Genomic DNA, 19,451 nt, shown 5'->3' on the forward strand with positions numbered 1-19,451 from the left:
ATGGGGGAGGGAAGGGGGAGGGAAGGGGGGTGTGTGTGTGTCAAGAGGCATCCAGGCAAGGCTGCTCTCGTTGCGCTGTGTTTTATATCCGTGAGGCTCGTTCCCTTACTTACCCCTGTTCTTCTGTGGGGGGAAATGCCTTACACTAGGGTGCCTTGGTTCAGTCCCATGATTTTCCTCTTCCGAGATAGTCTGCATCTTGTAATGGGATGCTGCATCGGCATCACCCACTGCATCCACATGGCCTGCTTGTTTTGGGCGAGAAGGAGAAGGCAAGAGGCTGAGTGTTGGTCGACTGTTGAGGCATGTGCTGTCTCAACGCGGCTGGCTGGATATCCCCCGCGCAACGGTTCTCGAAAGCAAGTTATATAAGTGAGGCCTTGACAGAAAAGGGAAGTGAATCGATAATACACAGTAAGAGCGGGGAACTCGCGCACAGGGTGCATGACGATGAAGCTTTGAGCGAGACGTGTGGGGCAGCGACCAGCAGGTGCGGTTTCCGCAGAAGAGGGAAATGGCTTGGATCCTCGGTGCGAGTTGCTTTCTAGCGGGGGTTCGAAGATCAGGTTGTTGCTCGCTTGTGATACCTTACAGCCCAGGTTGACCTGAGATCCGAGGGTAAACGCCTATATCGGAGAGGCACGTATGTACTTCGTATATCGTACTACTTGCTGGCCCGGTAATGCGCTTCGCGACGTTTGTGCAACGTGGTGTCGAGGCCGCCCAAAGAAACCCTTCTCGACCGCTGGTGGCCACAACTTCCGTGCCTAGCCGAGTGCCTATATAATTGTGATTGCAATATATGTCCTTGACATCAGAGGGCCACTCGTTCTTTCCGCGTGTTCCTCGGGGTCAGAAACAGAATTGGGCTCGGTTACCCCGGTAGGGCAGCCCATGCGTGAACCACGAATAAGTGTCATGATTGGCACTCTGAAAACATCCTCCTCCTGCCCTGGGCCCGCATCTCACGAAGGAGGCATTCTGCATGCTTGTGCATTTCCCCCCCTGTACTAGAGTAACATGTTTACGTATCGGCGCGAGGTCCTAACGCAATAATCGGGCAAAAAGTCCCTCAGCTTGGGGAGAGGTAAGGAGAGGCTGCGGCAATGTCAAAACGGTCTGCACCCAGTTGGGCGGAATATGCAATGCTGGGATGGAGAAAACGTACCCGAGAGAAAGTTCTATTGGCTCGTGTTGAATGCATATCATTTTTTTTCTCTGTTGAAACGTAGCCATAGCTCTTCGCTGTCGCTCTTTTGTTCGTCGTTAGAGGAGCTAGCCAGAGGAAAAAAAGAAACATGGAAGGAAACGGGAAGCACACAAGGTGCTTCCTCGCTTCCAGCGCCTTTCCCCTCTTTATGTTGTAGCCCCAGTTTTTGCCCTCCATCACTCATTCCTCTCCCCTCGCTCCCATTTTGTCCCTCCCCCCCCCCCCCCCCACCGGGGACTTCCTCTTTCTCCTTCCCAGGCGGTAGGCGTAGGCCAAGCGATATACCTGAGCCTCATGCGCTGCTCCTGCCTATGCAGAGACCGGGATCGTGCATAGTGGTCACTCTGCCTCTCTGCCCCCCTAACCTCCTTTCTGCTCAACATCGGATAATATCGACCGCCGAGGCCAATAGGGAGCTCTTCCTTTCCAAGACACGCAACCATGGTGAATAGGCTGACTCAGGTAGGTTTGCTTTGTGGCGGGATAGGTGGTGGCGACTCTCAAAGAGCGAAATGGTACCCTCTTGAGATCTCGCGGTACATTGCTGGCTGGATTCTCCTCCAAGAGACTTGGGTGCCGCCGCTGATACCATCCCGGAGGGGCGTGGCTGAGCAGGGACTTGCCGTTGGACGAGAGGTCGCATCAGGCAGCAAAGTTGAATGCCGCCTGGCCGTGCCCACGGATTTGCATTTAGCGGGCGGGGATTCCTTGGTAGCGCGGCTGGGCGCCCAACTTCCAGGCCTGCGAATCGCCAGGTTCCCGGGGAAAGCAGGCACGCCGGCCAAGCCGATCGCGGGGTCCCAGGAGACAAAGACCAGAGCGCTGAGGCCTCCAGAGCCGCCGCCGCCAGTGGCATACACCATGGAGCGCTCGTCCCAGCTGCCGCGAAGATTCCCGACGTAACCTGGCGGATTGAGAACGGCATACAAGTCGGCCAGGGCGGGGTCCTCGACGGATGGGTCCTCCTCCTGATCGGGGGGCCAAAAGAGGCCGGTGTCGCTCCTGTAGATGCGGTCGATTTGTCGTAGTAGAGCCTCGAGCCCTCCCCCCCTTTCCGCCGTCTCCTGGCGGCCGGGCTGCGCGAGTTCGCCCGGAGTCCAGGGGCGGCGCGTGCCCCCGCGGATGCGGAGCTTCTGTTCGCGCGGGTCAGACGAGCTAGAATCGTCCACGAGGTCTATGAAGGTCTGGCAAGCTGGATAGTACGAGCGCAGGGGGCACCTGGCGAGCGTTATGTTGAAGGCTGAGTTGTCGTCGCCGGGGTGGACCAGGTGGGGGTCTCGCGGCCATCTTCTCGGGCCGCCTCCGGGTCGTCTCTTAGCCGCGTGGGTATCCGGACTGGGCCCCGCCGAGACGTCAAACCCGATCAGCGAAGTGTAGTAAGTGCGGCGCGGTGTGATGCTGCCCTCTAACCACTCCTTACGGGATTCGATGATCATGAGCCGGCCGGTCCCCTCGTCCTTCAGGAGACGGAGGAAGGTCCATCTGTCGTCGAGAGGGCCTTCGGTGTGGTCTCTCCGCCAGAGCTCCGGCGCGCGGTCTAGGACATGGAGGGAAGCGAAACCGTCCATCTTGAGAGGGAATCTGAAGCAGGAATAGTACGAGACCCAGTCGACCTCCTCGACGGCCAGGCTCCGGAGGTTTGACAGGCCGTAGAAGTAGCCATCGATGATTTCGAAACAGACGGTCGAGCCGATATCGGTCCCGATGGCTTCCGGGACGTCAAGCTTGCCGGCAACCCAGGCGCTGGCGGTGATGTCAAAGCCCCGGATGGCCCAGTACTCATCTCCATCCTGATCCGGCCCCGTAGTGGTGCCGTAATAGAGGAAGAGGTCGTTGTTCCGCACGAAGAGCTTGGAGATGGATTGCAATTCGACAGCGGTGATTACCTGGCCCTCGGAAGCGTCGAAGGCTATAAGAAAGCCCCTGCGGCCGGCTCGGCCGCCGGGGATCAGGGAGTAGAGACACGAGACGATGCCGTGGGAGTAGTACAGCAGCTTGAGCTCGTGCTTATGGGGTGCAGACGCGTCCGGCAGGGCCCTGCGGACAAGGGTCCGGAGGTCGACGACGATCTCGGCGTCGGCCGAGCGGTGGAGGTCAAGAAGGCGCAGCTCACGGCCCCGGCAGTAGCAGAGCACGCCGTTCTCGTAGATCCACTCCTGAGCAAGGCCGACAACGGCGACCAGGTACGGCGACACGGAGGCAAGGGCCTCCCGGCGCTTGAGCAGCCGTCTCAACCCGGAAGCGTATTTCTTGGAGGCTCTGGCATCGCGGGCCTCGGCGCTGTGCGGGGCTCTGGTCTGGGCAGCAGGATCCTCTTGTGTCAGCAAACCAACAAGATCAAAAAGCCACTACACTGACTAGCGCGTGCTGCGTGAGCGTGCTTCCCCAGAGCTCGAGCGGGTTCGGAGCTCACCTCGAGAAGCCGCTTTGCCATTTCCGACTCCTGGATCAGGAACCGAAACCCCTTACATGTGCAGCTCAGGTTGCGGATGTCGTCGAGATCCAGGCCTCGGATCACCAAGGCCACTAGCTCGTAGGGTAACTGCATCAGCGACATGTTGCCCGGCTGCTGGGACGGGGCGTTTTCTGTCGAGAAAGTCCCGATTCAAGCTCTTGGGCCCTAGTCTTGGCGTCGAGTGAAGATGATTGGTGTCGGCGGGTGTGAGTAAGCTAGGCAAGAAGACCGAACGTCGCAAATAACCGAGCCAGCATGCCTTCTGCTCTTCCATGGATTTTTTGCTCTTTCTTTTCTTTTCTTTTCTTCTTTTTCTCGTCTTCCTTTTTTTTCCCCTTCGCTTCTTCTCCCAAGAAAAAGAGGAAGGGAGACGGGAAGGTTAGCAAGAAGGAACCTCGCAAAAAAGTTCTGCGACACCAGTTTCCGGCACATACCTTGGCTGCAGGGTAGGTCCTCGCGGGTGACATATTTATACTTCGTAAAGAGTGGTTTTGACCAGGTCATCGCCATACAAAGGACAGAGAGGAGACAAGGCTGCGTGGAAGAGCCGCAAGACCCGGTTCATGTACGTGGAGGGTGCTGCTGCTAACAAGGGTAGGACCCGCTTGCTCGCCATGGCTACCTGGTACAGGTAGGTAGCAATCCGGAGCCGTAGTTTGTCAGGTGTTCTAGGGGAGGGTTCCAACGTGGCCCTCTCGCTGGCATCAACAGGAAAGGAAAGAAAAACGATAAAAGAATTGTGGAAGAGCCTTGCGATCGTCATGGCACGCATTCCCTGTTTTGGGAGCTTACCTAATTGTGCTTTGGTTTGTGGTGGTTGGGGCTTGTGGGTAGGCACGCCCGGCCAGTGGAAGCAGCATTGCTTGCACTTTCTGTGGAATATGGCTCTGTGAACCTCATAGCTACATCATAGCCGTCCCAAGAGGCGTTTGCAAGAGTGGCACGTCGCCTGCTTTCTCTATTCCCTGCTCTAGGATTCGGCATACCCCGGTTGGTGTATTGTACACGAAGAATGGAAGCGTGCCTGTGATCTCTTTCCTGGGTAGGGTACCTACACCCCTTATGTAAGGTATGAATGTAACGTACGATCGTATATATGTACCTACCTAGGTAGCTACCTTACATTACAGTAAGGCGCATAGGGTACAGATTCTAGTACATAGGGTAGGCGCCACTACACATCTGGCAAAAGCCCTTGCGGCTCTTACTCAAGTATCAAGCTCAATCTGACAGGAACCAATCAGCGGTGCAAAGAAGGGTACCTACTCAGATGTGGTGACACCCGGGAAGCCGCAAGCGTCCAAGTGAGGGGCTCGAACATTCGCCCCTCCTCTTCGCTTGCGAATGTGCGAAATACATACATACATCACGCAGGTCTTCCTGATGTCTGTTACCAGATTTAACCACGGCATATATCGACTGAGCCTGCGCGTAGTATTTTTTTAAAAAAAGAATATTCAGTTCTACCGGCACCAAAATGCTGCCGAGTCTATTGTAACTTATGTAGGTCAACACAAATGGCACATTAATCTGGACCTGTTCTTTTATGCTTTTTTGGGGGGGGTCTACTGCGTCGCCCATGTCTGGGAATCACCCAGGGACCCCTATCACATCCACAGATCATGAGGCTCTTTGCTCGGCTGAGTCCCTGCTAAGTGATAGCCTTCCCTCATTTTCGCTCAATCACCTTACCTACTCACTTGTCATCACAGGCCAGGTGATGGAAACATCCCTTTCACCGAAACACCGCATTTGTTGATGCTAAACGAATACGATTTGAGCCAACGGCAGATCCTCCAAGTTCGGGTTACATGCACCAACCTGCACGATCCCCGCGTTGCGAGAGCCTCATCTTCTTGAGTTCCTGTTGACCCAGTTTTACACTCGGTGAGCCCCGGATGTCTCCATCTAGAAATGCGGTCTTCCATCACGGAACCCGCCAATCACTCTGCCGAAACGCCCGAAGTTACAGGATGTACAGTATATGCAATGCACGCGCTTCCGAATGGCCCCCCTTCCCGCCTCTGCTACTCGGGCCCCACGATGGTTAAGACGGCTTGGGGTGGTTGAAACTTAGTACGCGCACAATACGGACGTGGTGCTCCCTTGTCTTATATTGCGTCGCTGCGGCGGATCCCGTGATAGTGGTCAGACATGCGAGAAAGAACGGGACCGAATACGACGTAACCGCCGCCGATAACTGGCCGCTCGACCCCAAAGCAGGCATCTCGGTACCCTTCTATTTTGTAGTCCAGGCATGTATGTGCGTACTTGCCTCGCTCTTTCCCGAGCTTGCTTGCTCATCCATCCTCAAGAATGTCTAACCTTTACACAAATGGCCGCATGTGACCAGAAAAGGGCATGCCAATGTTACGCACTCTGCCTTTTTGTGCTCATTACTCGGCGTTGTGGCACAAGGCTACATAGTTACCCCGTATAAGCTCGGAGCTTTAGGATCATGAGCGCTTTCGCTGCTCCTCTCTGCCGTACTTGTAGGTAATCCAGCGCGCTGGGGGTGTCACCCGACTTGTCTCCACCCGGCCTTCTTGCAAACCATGAGTAACTCTCGACTACTGTTGTAATCAGGCTTGAGCAAACCTTCGAGTTTGGCCCCAGGAGAAAGATTATATAGGCGTCAACGACCATTGGATAAAAAGGGATTTTGTTCTGTCCCTTATACACACGGATTTATTCTTGCTGTTCCCTGAGCAACCGTGCTCTGTAGAGGATGACCTTCCGCTTCAAGCTTAAAAGCCTTGGTGTCCCGTCACTTAATAAGAGGATCTTAGTCAGAGCCGATCCTGTCAGATAAATTAGAGGCCATGTAATTGCTGTGTTATTGTAATGTCTGTCATTTTGATTAGTTAGGTCCGTGAGGGATTGATAAAATCCGCTTTCATCCCAAGCTTTGTTCTGAATGAAGGAGTGGGGGAGTGGGGAGTAGAGTATTACCCCGCCATAGAAAGGGAGTTTCCCGGCTAGGAAGCGGCTCAAAGACCAGAACACCCCTTCACTAGATCCGCCAACGCTCGCTGACTGCTTCACGCCTTGGCACCGCGCCTTTACAGACGGGCACTTCATCCCCTTGTTTGCTCTAAGAAAAGCAGCACATGTGTTTTCCTAATAGTTTGTTTCTTATTCCTCTTTATTCCTTTTTCAAATATTTTGTTCTTTTTATAGGACTCGAACATGCCGCACAAGGTGAATGCAGAGCCCCTCCACGAGGTGGATCTCTATGCCCCCTTCACAAGTGACACCATCCTCGAGGTACGTACAGGCGAAATGAAGCCCCTACGGGGGCTTGCCGTGCAGTCAGGCATCGACAAGACGCCGCGCGAGGGACCGGTGCGCGTGACGGAGCTAGGACTGGAGGGCGACGAGCACGACCCGACCTTCCACGGCGGCGTAGACAAGGCCATCCACGGGTGTAAGTGGTGCATATTCTCGTTTTCTATTCATGCATATATATATATATATATATATATTTCTCTCACAGATTCCTACTTTTCCATGATAGGCCGTCGAAGGAGTTGGAACTCAAGATTCAACGCACCCAAGTGCTTACCACTCACACAAGCACGACAACAGACTGCTCGTCGCACTACGCGACCTGGCGCGCCGAGTACCCCTCGGCCGCCGACGCCTTTCGACCCGGAGGCTTCGGCGAGAACCTGGTGACGCGCCACCTCAACGAGCGCAACCTCTGCATCGGCGACACCGTGTCCATATCGCCGCCCGACCCGGGCCCGGACGCGGAGCCGCCGGTGCTGCTGCAGGTCTCGCTGCCGCGCCAGCCGTGCTTCAAGCTCAACCACCGGTTCCGGCTCAAGAACTTTGCCCCGGCCACCTGGAGGACGAGCCGGACCGGCTGGTACTTCCGCGTACTCCGCCCGGGCGCCGTCCGGGCCGGCGACGTCATCCGCCTGGTCGCGCGCCCCCACCCGGAGTGGACCATCGAGCGCGTCCAGGAGTACTTGCATCGCAACACGGGCGACCCCGCCATGAACGAGGCCCTGGCGGCCATCGAGGAGCTGGGCGCCGAGGCCAGGGACGCGTTCCGCGCCCGGGTGGTCCGGCACCGGGCGAGGGAGCGCAGGAAGGCCAGTGAGCAAGCGGGAGAGGGGGGAGAGGGGGGAGAGAACGGAAACGGGGACAAGGAACGACAGCGCTGGAGGGAGTACCGTGTGGTGGAGAGGACCAGGCAGACGGAGCGCATCGTGTCGTTTGTGCTCCAAGCGGTCGAGCCGCTGCGCGAGGACGGGGAAGAGGAAGTGCAGCTGAGGCACGGGGCGCATGCCCGGATCAGGCTGGCCAACGGCCTGGTCCGGGCTTACTCCATTGTCGATGGCGACCGGAACCGGTTCCAGCTTGGCGTGGCGCTGGATGAGAAGAGCCGCGGCGGGTCAAGGTACCTGCACGAGATCGTTCAGGTCGGGCACACGGTCCAGGTGGGCGCCATCACGAACGCGGTGCCCAGTGCCACCGCCGCGAGCAATGTAAGCAGCACTCCTCTTTCTATTCGCTCCCTTCCCCTTTCCCCTCCCCACAGAACCCCTTAGCAGGGACCCCAATTGGGGATTACCTCGCTGACATGATGGGAAGCACATCTTCGTGGCCGGCGGGGTCGGCATCACAGCATTCCTGGCGCTGTTTGAACACTACAAGCGGATCCATTACAGCGCGACGCTGCACTACGCCGTGCGCTCGGTCGAGGACGTGCCGTTCCGGGAGCGCCTGGCCAAGCTGGGCGACGACGTCGTCATCTATGACAAAGCGGCCGGCCAGCGGCTCAGCATCCGCCGCATCGTCGAGGGCATGCCGTGGAACTCGAAGCTGTACTTCTGCGGGCCAAAGCGGCTCATGGACGAGGCCGCCAGGGAGACGAGGGCGCACGGCATCGCCGAGAAGGAAGTGCACTTTGAGGCCTTCGAGGCTGACGTGTCGGGCGACCCGTTCGAGGTCGTCGTGGCCAATAAGGGCGGCCAGACCATCAGGGTGGGCGAGGAAGAGACGCTGCTCGAGTGCCTGCAGAGGGAGTTTGGCGAGGTCGACTCGAGCTGCTGCGTCGGCAACTGTGGTACCTGCCGGGTTGACCTCAAGGAGGGTCGCGTGGACCACCGGGGGACCGCACTCATGGAAGAGGAGAAGGCGACTTCCATGTTGGCATGCGTCAGCCGCGGAATCGGACGTATCACGATTGAGATTTGAGATCTAACGTTAAGAGCGAAGCTGGCTGGCTCGGGCGCGCAGGGTGTATACCGAGAATTCACACCGAATTGGTCCGGAGATGGATTGATCCCCCGATGTGCATAGCAGGATGCCCATTGAGAAGTGCACCGAACCCCAGGCCCCTGCGCCCTTGGCCAGTTCCAAACCAGCACTTGACAGCATGTTGGGCGTCGAGCCAAGCCCGTAGGCTGCCAGCGTTTCAATCACGGCAACCGCGGCAAGCAAGCTCTCAACCGTCGTCCGTCTCCTTTGGGACGGGACATCAGGCCACGTTGTCGCCCGAAGCTCCACCGAAACCTAAGATCGGTCGGTTGATTCTTGGTCCTCATCCGCATCCCATCAGTTCTCGGTGTGCACGGAGCGCGAAGTCGACCACAAACTTGTTACCCCTGCACCGGAACTTTTCCGGCTAGTTATCCGGAATCATCTCTGAGACTTAATCCATCATCCACATCCAGTTCTGTTCCGAAGACGCCTTGCCCCCACGGGATCTGGCGTCCTTGTGGTCGACCGGATTGGACCAAACCGAGCGGCACGGCTCACCGCTCTCATCATACCGCGAGATTCCTTGAATTTCCAGCCACCCCTTTTTTGTCCCTAAACCCACAACATGCCGTTCATGATAGGCTGGTTAGGAAAACATAGCACACAACTTGAATGGATAATGCTCTTTACAGCGCGATCGGCAAACTGTGACAGCCTGAGAAGTCAGTGACATTGTTGACTCTTACGGAGTATGTACAGGGCGAAACTACATCTTCAGCGAGGCGGAGAGCAGAAGATGATGATTGGGCCGAGTCGTTGTTTCCCAAGCCCCTGTGGTGCATGTGAAAATATGCAGAAAAGGTCGACAAGGCAGACTGAGATGAGTGGTATTAGTCATTCACAGCTCGCCAGCTGAATACCCGGGCTATCGTGCCCTTGCAAATTGGAAAGGGCACACCCTTAATAGGTACTCTCGTCTGGTGTGGGACTGCCCTGGGATCGTTGAATGCAGGGCTCCGCGCCGGGCCGAAAAGAAATCGTGTCCATCGATGCTCGAGAGAGTTTCTGAAATCTTACTTGCAGTCCGAAGTAGGAACGGCATTTTTCCGAACCCAAGCATAGGATGCTTTGCTGATGGAAAGTGCTTGGGAAGAAGTTGTCCTCCATACGTATATTCATTGCAGCCAATCAGACCTTGAGCTCCGATAAGCTGCATCACTACGTGTGGGGCCCGAATTTTCTTGACAACTGCAGCAGATCGCTCTTGATTTTCAGATTCTCGCTCAGAGCCAATCCTCATCAACCACAATACAAAGATGCCTTCCGGTCCCGCGACCATCGGGGACTTCTCCGTCCTCCCTGTTGCCATCCCGCCAATACCGTCGTTTCCCCACAATGTCGTGCACTACCTCTACGTACGGCGCCACACGCCCAAGATTCCCACTCCGACCGACGACCGCAGCCTCTTCCTGACCAATGTCCCCGCCGACAGCACCGAGGCGCACCTCCGCGCCCTGTTTGCGTCTCTCGTAGGCGCCGGCCGCTTCGAGAGCGCAAGCTTTGAGAGCGAGCGGAAGGACGCGCACTCGCAGACCCAGTCCCTCATCGACGCCGCGCAGCCGGCCCACGCGGCCCGCCTGCTCCAGGCTCACGGCAAGAAGCGCAAGCGAGAGGACGAGGAGGCCGAGCGGGCGCGGGAGGAAGCCGCCGCGCGGCTGCCCAGCACGTGGACCCGACCCCTGCGTAGGAGCGGCAACACCGCGGTCGTCCTCCTCGCCGACGAGAAGAGCGTGGAGCAGGTGCTCAAGGCGATCGCCAAGACGCACAAGACGAAGAAGTACCCCACCTGGGGGGCCGACGACGGCGCCGGCGACGGTGACGTGCTGGCCGGCAAGGTCCCGCCGTTGGGTTCGGTCTGGCTCAAGGCCCACAACCGGCTCTCGTACCCGGACAAGGCGGCCCTGCAGGCGTCGGTGGACGCCTTCTCGACGCTGTTTGCCCAGCGCGAGCAGGAGGCGGCTGAGATCGCCAAGAGGCTGCGGAACGAGCCGGACGAGGACGGCTTCGTCACCGTCACCAGGGGTGGTCGGGCCGCGCCGGCCAGCCGCACCGAGGCGGAGGAGGCAAAGCGCAGGATGCTGGAGAAGCAGGAGAAGAAGAAGCAAGAGCTTACAAACTTCTACCGGTTCCAGCTGCGGGAGCGCAAGAAGGAGGAGCAGGCCGAACTTCTCAAGAGGTTCGAGGAGGACCGGAAGAAGCTCGAGGCGATGCGGGGGAAGAAGGCCAAGTTTGTGCCCGAGTCTTGATGTGTTGCGCGCTGTCGCTACGGGAATGGACAGAGGATGTACCTGTTCTACGGCCGTTGCCAGCAGACGAAGAAGAAGAAGAAGATAAAAGGCATGGCACAACCCAGCGGGGCTACGAGGTTGCCTTCATGTGGGGGGCCAACCACCGATTGCATAAGAACCTGGCACAATTTTGAGATTGGTGAGTGATTGTCTTGTTTCTTTCTTATTCTTTTCCTTCCTTCTCCCATTAGCCGGTTGGCCACACCATGATGACGCACGCGGGGCCATCAGACCGTCCTCCTCGTCGCTCGAGCTCTATTGCTCTTGCGACGAAGGGTACATGGTGACAAGCGCCGCGATTCCAATAATCTTCTCAAACTCGTCTGATGTGTGATTTTGATCACGGCGTATCATCGTCTCACAAGCCAGCCGGGACCATCGCAAGCTAACGTTTGATGATAAGCATCGACAAAAACAGTCAAGGTATCGGAACGGTGGATTTGCCCGATACTGAAGAGCGCGCGACTGGAGGGCAGCCGACTTGAGATGATGTGGTGGGAGACCCGTTGGTTCGGTTGACCAAGTGGGCCGTTCCCGACCTTCTCTGGTCGGTGGGTTTCAGGGACCACGACAATTGAAACAAGTATGGCCCAGTCGATAGCGTGCCAAACTCGAAACATTCGGGACCCTGAACACATGTGATTCATCCGTACGCTCGGAGCGTGGATACGCGCATGTAGGGTACAATGCATTCCCGTCTCGGCGGAACCGTTCCGAGCCCAAATAAATATGTAAATGGTGGCCTCAAATTCGGATCTGCGCCGAGAATCTGCAAGTTCCCTCTCGACATGATCTGACACTGCTGGGATGGTCCTGGGAGCGAGGGTGGAAGGAGGGCGGAGGGTTAGGGCTGGCTATGGGCTCCTTCTGTGTAGTTATTGGAATGGGATGCTGATCCATGCCAATGCAATCCCGCTGCCACAGCAACGCCCCACCAAATAAACAGTACTCGACCACAGGCAGCTCGAGCTTGCAGCGGCGTCGCATTTGAGCTCGAGCTCTCGGTTGCACCTGCGAGTTACCCCGGAATTGGTCATGTTGGACATTGAGCGTTGAATTTTTCGTCAGCGCGAAAACGGGGTCTTTCCATCCGCATTTTGTCTGCCGTTGCCCTTTCTTCCACTGCATCCGGGAGAGGGAGCTGCTTCCCAGATCGCGCACAGAAAAAAATAACCCGAAACCAGCAGCAGTCGATTGATTTCTTGCCCTTTGGGGCTGTGTTTGTGTCAGAACAAAACGATCCAAAGAGAGGAGGAGAGAACCCCATGAAGAGGAGCAAGCGTCGGCCGCGATGATCGAGTCCGAGAACTTGCGTACAGCGTCGCTGTACATCAACAACCAACTGCTCTCCCGCGGCTTGCTACGCGATGGCAACGGCATCGACTTTGCCCATCCGGGCGACACCGATGCCGAGGTGGCCGAGACCATGAGCCGCGTCATGGCTGTCATCAATGACCTGATTTTGCGGCGAGATGTGAGTTCTCTTTTGTACCCCAATTGGCAAATCCTCTTTCTTCACTTTTGTTGCACCCCTCGACTCTCTTCACTAATCAAATCATCCCACCGTAGCGCGACGCTGAACATCGCGAGTCCCTCTCGACCACCCTGCGGACCCTCCGTGCCGAGTCCCTACGGCAGGCCAACGACATCCAGCGCCTGCAGGAAAAGTACGCCGAGGCGCAGCGGAAGGTTGGCTTGAGCGAAGCGGCCGAGGCAGCGCTCCGCACAAATCTCAAGGCGTCCGAGGCGACCGTTCACCGCCTGAAGGAGGAGGCCGCTCGCACGAAATCGCTCGTGGCCCAGACGCGGGCCTCCTGCGCCAACGAGGTGCGCAAGCGCGACCGCCAGATTGAGAGCCTCAAGAAGGCCGTCACCGAAGCCGCCCGCGCGAGGGGGGCCGGAAAGGGAACGGGTGTCACAAGCATCACAGTGGTCGGCGATACCGGTTCGGAAGCCGAGCATGGCTCGCGCTCTTGCGGCGCTGCCGGGCAGAATTGTGACCTTCGCACTGAAACTAACGCTTTCCTGTCCGAGCTGGCAAGGAGTCTCAGCGAAGAAAACGAGGGGCTGCTTCAATTGATCCGGAGGACGACCGAGCAGCTCAAGGAGATGAGCGGCTGGGACGTCGTCAATGGCAATCCGCCCGAAAACGGGGACGGGCATGCCCTGGCCCTGGCCTCCAATCCTGCCGATCTGTCGATCGAAGTTGATGCGGTGCTCGAACACCTCCGCACCATCCTGACAAACCCGTCCTTTGTCCCTATTGAGGAGGTCGTCGTGCGTGAGGACGAGATCCACAGGCTGCGCGACGGCTGGGAGAAGATGGAGACTCGCTGGAAGGAGGCCGTCCATCTCATGGACGGCTGGCGCAAGAGGATGCAGGCGAGCGGTCGGCCCGTTAATGTTGAAGAGCTGAAGATGGGTCTACGACTCAGCCCGGTAAAGGTGAAGAATGTGGAGGAAACATCCCACGGTTACGCTCTGCGCTTGGGAGATGGCTCCGAGAACGAGGAGGAAGACGATCCCCAACCACACTGCGACGAAGGGCCGTTGGATCTGGTTCCCCACCGGGAAGCCGATGATGACGGTAGCGATGCCTCTAGCATGTTTGACCACGACGTCGATGTCGACGATCTGGACGTGGAGGAGCCAAACGTTGAGATCCTACAACAATCGATCATGCTGCCATCGGCGCCAATACCCTCTCAGCCGGAGCTCAGCCCGCTGCGTGACTCCTTCACGGCCGCAAACAGAGGCGAGCGCCCACACAACCGAAAGCCGCCAAAGGGCTTCCCGACCATTGCGGAAGAGAACGCCCGGAACATTGACGCAGAAGAACCTCCCCTGCCACCGCCTCACCTTGAGAGGTTACAGCAGTCACCGCACAGGAAGCCGATCCTGTCGCTGCGCACGGTGCCTCCGGAAGAGGCCGCGAAAGTCGAGCTTCCGCCTTCTGCCGCTGTTTCTACGCCAGACACCTCGGTCGAGAGCATGCCACTGAACAAGGCTGCCGACGAGCACACGTCGAAAACGTCCGCTGCCGCTGCCCCTGCGGCGAAAGCCCAGAAGCGTGTACCACCCACTACCAGGAACAGGGAGCCCTCCAAGAAGGTTGACCCTGTCAAGGGCGCCGAGGTCGCCAAGAAGGTCGAGCCCTTCAAGAGGGAGACTACGAGGAGGGAGGTCGTTAGGAAGGAGGAGGGGGAGAAGACAAAGAACACGTCGAAGCCGCCAGCAAAACCCCGGCCGTCTCGTCCTCCGATTACTCGGGGGAGGTCGGAAACACGGCCGGACGAGCACTCGAGCCACAGCGCCAGACCGCCGCGTGCCGCCTCGGCCACGTCGGCTGCGTCAGTGAGATCAACCGGCACGAACAGGAGTACAGCAAACAGGAGCGCAAACAAGAGTCCAAACAAGAGCGCAAACGCCGAACCGGCCAAACGCCCTCCATCCCCGTCAGCCCCTGCTGCGGGGCCATCACCCGCGCCTTCACCGAGCCGCTCCCCCAAGCGCGTAAACTCCCGTCTACCACTCCCCCGCCCCGGTTGTAACAATGCGCTCCCGGCCCCGCAGCAATCGCCCCTAAACATGGAGGCCATCACGGCCAAGCTTGCCGCCTCGGAACGGGAAGCTGACGCAGCCCGGGTACGAGCCAAGCTGAAAGCCGCCCGCCTTGGCAAGGGGGTGAACCTCCCCCCATCAGGCGCAACGAGAGCTGCGGGCTCGACCGAATTCGCGGACACGGATTTCAACCCCGCAGATGCCGCCACCGCTGCAATCAGCACTCGCTCCGAAAGCGACAGTGCCACGACAAGAACCGCGTCCACGTCGGCCTCGACGTCAGACGGTGCGCCGCCCAGCTGCATTAGTACCGCCACAACCGCGACCGCGGCCGGAGATGAGGACGCGGATGAGCTGGGGTTCTCACCGCCGGTGAAGGCGCCTCAGCCGGGGCGGTCGCAGGCGCAGAAGCAACATGAGCGAAGGCGGCAACCACAACCGCATCAACAACAACAACAACAACAACAACAAGAACAACGACAAGAGCGAGAACGAGAGCAGCAGCAGAGGCAGCACCAACAACAGAACCAAGTTGTGGACACCGACCCGAAAAAGTCTCCTGTCCGTAAGAGGGAGAGAAGGACGAGCAGGGTAACATCCCGCAGGCGGAGTACGCTCAACCCGTGGGAGTTGGACGCGTTAATACAGGGGGGAAATGTCACAGTTGGACGGTAGCGGCTGATGAGTGTCCATTCGGTGTTTGGTTCATGTTGTGAGGGAACGGCTTCATCTGCTCTTTGTTCTTTTGGGATCTGCGTTTTTGCTTCTGATTTTTGGCGGTTTGTCCACGGAAACTGGGAGGGGTATTTTCCTCCTTTCATCGGGAAAGGGATAAGGTGGGAAGGTGCGAGAAGAAGGGCAAAAATGCTACGAGAGAGAAGAGAGGTCAGGAGGCCCCAAGGCATATCCGGGCTGTTGGTGCGTATGGAGACCGGGTCAGCAAAGGAGGAGTTGGCACGTCATGGGTTACGATTTTGCATTTCTCGTTCTTGGTCTTTTCTGTCTTTTTTATGGGGTTCCAAAGTTCTTGAGTTGAATGTCCTCCCTTGCATTCTTTTCTCCCCTCGCTCCATTTCTCGTTCTTTCCATTCTCTCTCTCTCTCTCTCTCTCACACACACACACACACTTACGGGCTGCTACTGGCTGTTGGGTTGCTCTGTTTGTTTGTTGTCCCTTTCGCTACTTGATGCATTTTCTGGGGGGCATACAATTCTTGGAAACGGGCATCTTCGTTCGGAGCACTGTGTTTGCTTGCTGCTGACTTTTGATTGGTTTCTTGCATTCTGCTGCGGTTGGTTTTGGAACCTCGATCCATGACCGGGTATTTACTGGGGATGCGGTTGTTTTCTTGGTTAGTTCTCGAGTTCTGTTGGTATGAATTTAACTCGAGGTAACAATGAATGGCATGGGTTTTGAACAACAACAACAATGTAACCTCTCAGAATGCTTTGGCGACGGAGGACCTACACCAGGTGTTGTTGCATCGTAGAGTAGACAAGCTTGCTGCGATGATCCTGTATTCCGTCTCTCAGACACTAATTCGCACTCGAATTCTATGCTTTCCTCGTATACATCCTTCTAGATCAAAGACCACCCCTCCCTTAGCTCGACCTAGACTTTAAACCTGAACCCGTTGACGGCCCCCTCACCCGGAACGGCGTTGATGGCGCCCTCGACCCAGATACCTGCTTCCAGCTTCTTGTTGAGCCTGACCAGGACGACACGCATCACGGTGGCCGTGCAGATGGCGATGAAGGCGGTGCAGCAGTTGACGATCATGGCGACCGTGTAGTGCGGGTCGGCGCTCTTGGGGTACAGGTACGAGGCGTAGATGCTGCTGCAGTTGCTGACGGCGTTGACGAAGGCCAGCGCGGCGGCGCGCTTGGCGGGCGGGCGCGGCATCGTGTTGCTGATCCAGGCGAGGCCGACGACGAATCCCGAGTAGACCGAGGGGACCTGCATGTTGTTTTTCCTTGTCTGTTAGTTTTGGAAAGGGCAAGCTAGCCCATCCACCCACCCCTCCCCACCCACGACGATGAGAGTCCAAAGGGAGAGAGACCCGGGGGGGGGGGGGGAGGGAGGGAGTATGTGAGGGGGAGAAAGGAGGGGAAGGCTGACCATGAGCATCATGCTCAGATAGCGCGGCGCGATGCTGGTCGTGGTCGCGGCGATGATGTACGCAATCACGGCGACCCACATGGGGATCGTGATGTGCCAGTAGCGCTCGCCCGTCTTGTCGGCGTGGGTGGCGTTGAGGTAGGTGACGATGACGCCGAGCACGTAGGGAGGGGCGGTCAGCAGCAACGAGATGTTCTTGTTCTCCTTGTTCCCCAAGGCGCCTTCCTGCAGCGTGTTGACGACGGTCGGGAAGAAGTTGGTCACAGTGCCGCTGGCGACGATGCAGAACAGGAGGACCGTCTGGGGAGAACCGGGGTGGGGGAACCGCGGTTAGCAAACCGCGCGTATGCCCCTGGATTCGTCTAAGCCGCTACTCACCAGGATGTAAGTCTTGGGATCTAGGAAGGCCATCTTGGCACCCTGCCAGAAGGTCTGTTCCTCGCTGTTGACCCAATCGTCCTCTCCAATGTCTTCCTGGAGGCGCCTAGTATCTTCTGTTCAGCTTCCTCATCCCTCTCCCCTCCCGCTCCCCCCTTCCCAAAACCCTGTCCTGCTTTTCAGGACAGTGATCACGGAAAGCAACTTACCACGCAGCCAAAGTCCTCTCCTCTTCGGTGAGCCACTTAGTAGTCCGCGGAAAATTGGGCAGCACAAACATGCAGGCGATGGCCACTGCGATGGTAGCAGTACCCTCGATGATGAAGAGCCACCGCCACGCCCCGATCCCCCGGGCGCCGTCCATGCCCCACGACACGCCCGCGGCGATGAAACCGGAGAAGGCGCCCGAGATCAGAGCGCCCGAGTACAAGACGGCGGTGCGGAAGCCCAGCTCCTTGCGAGTGTACCAGCAAGAAAGGTAGTAGAGGCAACCGGGGCTGTCGACAGGGGGGTGCCGGGCTCGGTCAGCACACGGCGAGCGAGTCTTGGACAACAAAGAGGTGACTCGATGACTCACAAGTACGCGGCCTCGACGATGCCGAGGAAGAAGCGATTTGCCATGAGGCCGGCGGCATTGGTGCAGACGGCAGTAAGCGCGGAGATGAGTCCCCAGATGGTCATCTAGAGATATTCGAACGGCCCGTTAACGAAGAAGCCTCATGAAGCGCCGCTTCAAAAGCCGGGCTGGCCAACACGTACACAAGCAGGTAGGTAGATGGCTGGTTTGCCAAACTTGTTGAGGAACAGGTTCGAAGGAATCTGCATCAGAAGGTATCTAGAGCAATGTTCAGTTGCTGCTTTATCTTCCAAAAAGAAACCAGCGGCCGGGAGGACTCTTACCCAACGAAAAGAATGCTGACCGAGGTCTGAAACTCGGTGGATGTCAGGTTGAGATCCTCCTCAAGCCCGACTTTCCCGGCAAGTCGAGCAGCGGCGATGTTGTTACTGAGCAGATTGCCAACCTCCGCGTTAGTTCTCACCCGCTTTTTTTTTTCAACTTCTTTGACAGGGAGATTAATCTAATAACCCACCCACCGGTCAATGTAGTTCATGATGTACATAATAATAATGGCCGGCAAGAGGCGAAGATCAATTTTTCTCTTGAGCGCCTTCTCCAGGCGTGCCCGTTCTTCAGGAGTCAGGTTCCTGATGAATTCAGGCGGCCGTATCCTCTGTAGCCTGGCATCTTCCACGTTGATCGTCTCGACCTTCTCGTCCGCGCTGCCCGTCTCGTTCCCCTTCATCTTCGCGTCTTGTCCCATCTCGACTGTTGTGGGCGGCCTGTCCCGTCTTGTTTAATCGGGTGGTGGATTGTATACACGGAGGCAAGTGGGCGCTCAATCTCGGAAGAAGGAGGGAGGGGACCTGGGGGGAACGGACAGCCTTACGGACTTTGAGAGAACAAAAGGGGGGAGGGGGTTTGTTTCGTTCTTTTCCGGAGATCAAGGGACCAACATCCAATGGCTGCACCGCAGCCGACGTGGTACATACAAGTATGGATATGGATATGTTTCGCTTGGGACCAGGTGGTAGGGCTGGTGCCACCGTCAACAGATGTGGTGCGACCGACCACTGCTTATAGATTCCCGTCCCTTCGGGATGATTGTGGCCGCCTGGGACGTCATCTCCCACATTGGCAACGCACCCTAACCGAGATCAGCCATTCTCGGGACTCGTTTACGGCTGTTGAGTCTGCCCGAGGGACCCTCCAAGACCCTCTCTTGAACGCGGCAGTGTGTCGACACCAATGACAACGGCTGGATCGACGGCCTGGCGTCAAAAGTACCCTTCGATGTCCCGGATTTCTAGCGCGTGGCCATGGTAGGAACGGGTGGAAGATCAAAAATAACCTCCATTCCGTCATTGGCCCGGTTGAATGACCCCGGAACCGAATTCCGGGGTACCCAAGGGAGCTCAGTATGGGGCGGGACAATTCCCGTGCGGGGTGTTGCAGCGGCAAGACAATCATCGAAATGAAGCAGGGAAAAGGCAAGATGCAACTCAAGAAATGGGGATTGTCGGAAATCCCGCCTGCCCTGCATCTCCGCACGCAATGGGGTAAAAGGATGCGCCACCCTGTGTATTGCGGAGCGTCTCAGTGATACC

The 19,451-nt window shown here is 57.4% G+C and overlaps 6 protein-coding genes across 6 annotated transcripts; 3 read left to right on the forward strand and 3 right to left on the reverse strand.

Moving 5' to 3' along the window:
- Positions 1-929: 929 nt before the first annotated feature.
- P884DRAFT_42485 (uncharacterized protein) lies at positions 930-1,362 on the reverse strand. Its single transcript, XM_069445887.1, has one exon. It carries the CDS (start codon positions 1,298-1,300, stop codon positions 1,073-1,075), a length of 228 nt encoding a protein of 75 aa, XP_069295991.1. The 5' UTR covers positions 1,301-1,362; the 3' UTR covers positions 930-1,072.
- A 348-nt stretch (positions 1,363-1,710) lies between these two features.
- Positions 1,711-3,767, reverse strand: P884DRAFT_271124 (uncharacterized protein; the record flags this gene model as incomplete). The annotated part of the gene is made up of 2 exons (XM_069442409.1): positions 1,711-3,507; positions 3,624-3,767. 2 exons carry the CDS (start codon positions 3,765-3,767, stop codon positions 1,711-1,713), a joined length of 1,941 nt encoding a protein of 646 aa, XP_069295992.1.
- A 3,087-nt stretch (positions 3,768-6,854) lies between these two features.
- P884DRAFT_204784 (pyruvate kinase-like protein) lies at positions 6,855-8,873 on the forward strand (the record flags this gene model as incomplete). The annotated part of the gene is made up of 4 exons (XM_069438600.1): positions 6,855-7,092; positions 7,254-7,769; positions 7,803-8,161; positions 8,268-8,873. 4 exons carry the CDS (start codon positions 6,855-6,857, stop codon positions 8,871-8,873), a joined length of 1,719 nt encoding a protein of 572 aa, XP_069295993.1.
- Positions 8,874-10,195: 1,322 nt separating this feature from the next.
- Positions 10,196-11,185, forward strand: P884DRAFT_271126 (ribosomal RNA-processing protein 7-domain-containing protein; the record flags this gene model as incomplete). Its single annotated transcript, XM_069442410.1, has 1 exon — positions 10,196-11,185. One exon carries the CDS (start codon positions 10,196-10,198, stop codon positions 11,183-11,185), a length of 990 nt encoding a protein of 329 aa, XP_069295994.1.
- A 1,211-nt stretch (positions 11,186-12,396) lies between these two features.
- On the forward strand, positions 12,397-15,644 carry P884DRAFT_42538 (Afadin and alpha-actinin-binding-domain-containing protein). Its single transcript, XM_069445888.1, has 2 exons — positions 12,397-12,701; positions 12,797-15,644. The coding sequence occupies exons 1-2, from the start codon at positions 12,519-12,521 to the stop codon at positions 15,461-15,463; spliced, it is 2,850 nt and encodes a 949-aa protein (XP_069295995.1). The 5' UTR covers positions 12,397-12,518; the 3' UTR covers positions 15,464-15,644.
- Positions 15,645-16,295: 651 nt separating this feature from the next.
- P884DRAFT_286239 (major facilitator superfamily domain-containing protein) lies at positions 16,296-19,070 on the reverse strand. Its single transcript, XM_069443818.1, has 8 exons — positions 18,381-19,070; positions 18,186-18,320; positions 18,045-18,120; positions 17,863-17,966; positions 17,495-17,782; positions 17,286-17,391; positions 16,908-17,207; positions 16,296-16,745 (listed from the first exon to the last, which is right to left on the reverse strand). Exons 1-8 carry the CDS (start codon positions 18,605-18,607, stop codon positions 16,401-16,403), a joined length of 1,581 nt encoding a protein of 526 aa, XP_069295996.1. The 5' UTR covers positions 18,608-19,070; the 3' UTR covers positions 16,296-16,400.
- Positions 19,071-19,451: the final 381 nt, after the last annotated feature.

Source organism: Thermothelomyces heterothallicus, assembly GCF_042370625.1.
Source record: "Thermothelomyces heterothallicus CBS 202.75 unplaced genomic scaffold P884_scaffold_18, whole genome shotgun sequence".
Lineage (NCBI taxonomy): Eukaryota > Fungi > Ascomycota > Sordariomycetes > Sordariales > Chaetomiaceae > Thermothelomyces > Thermothelomyces heterothallicus.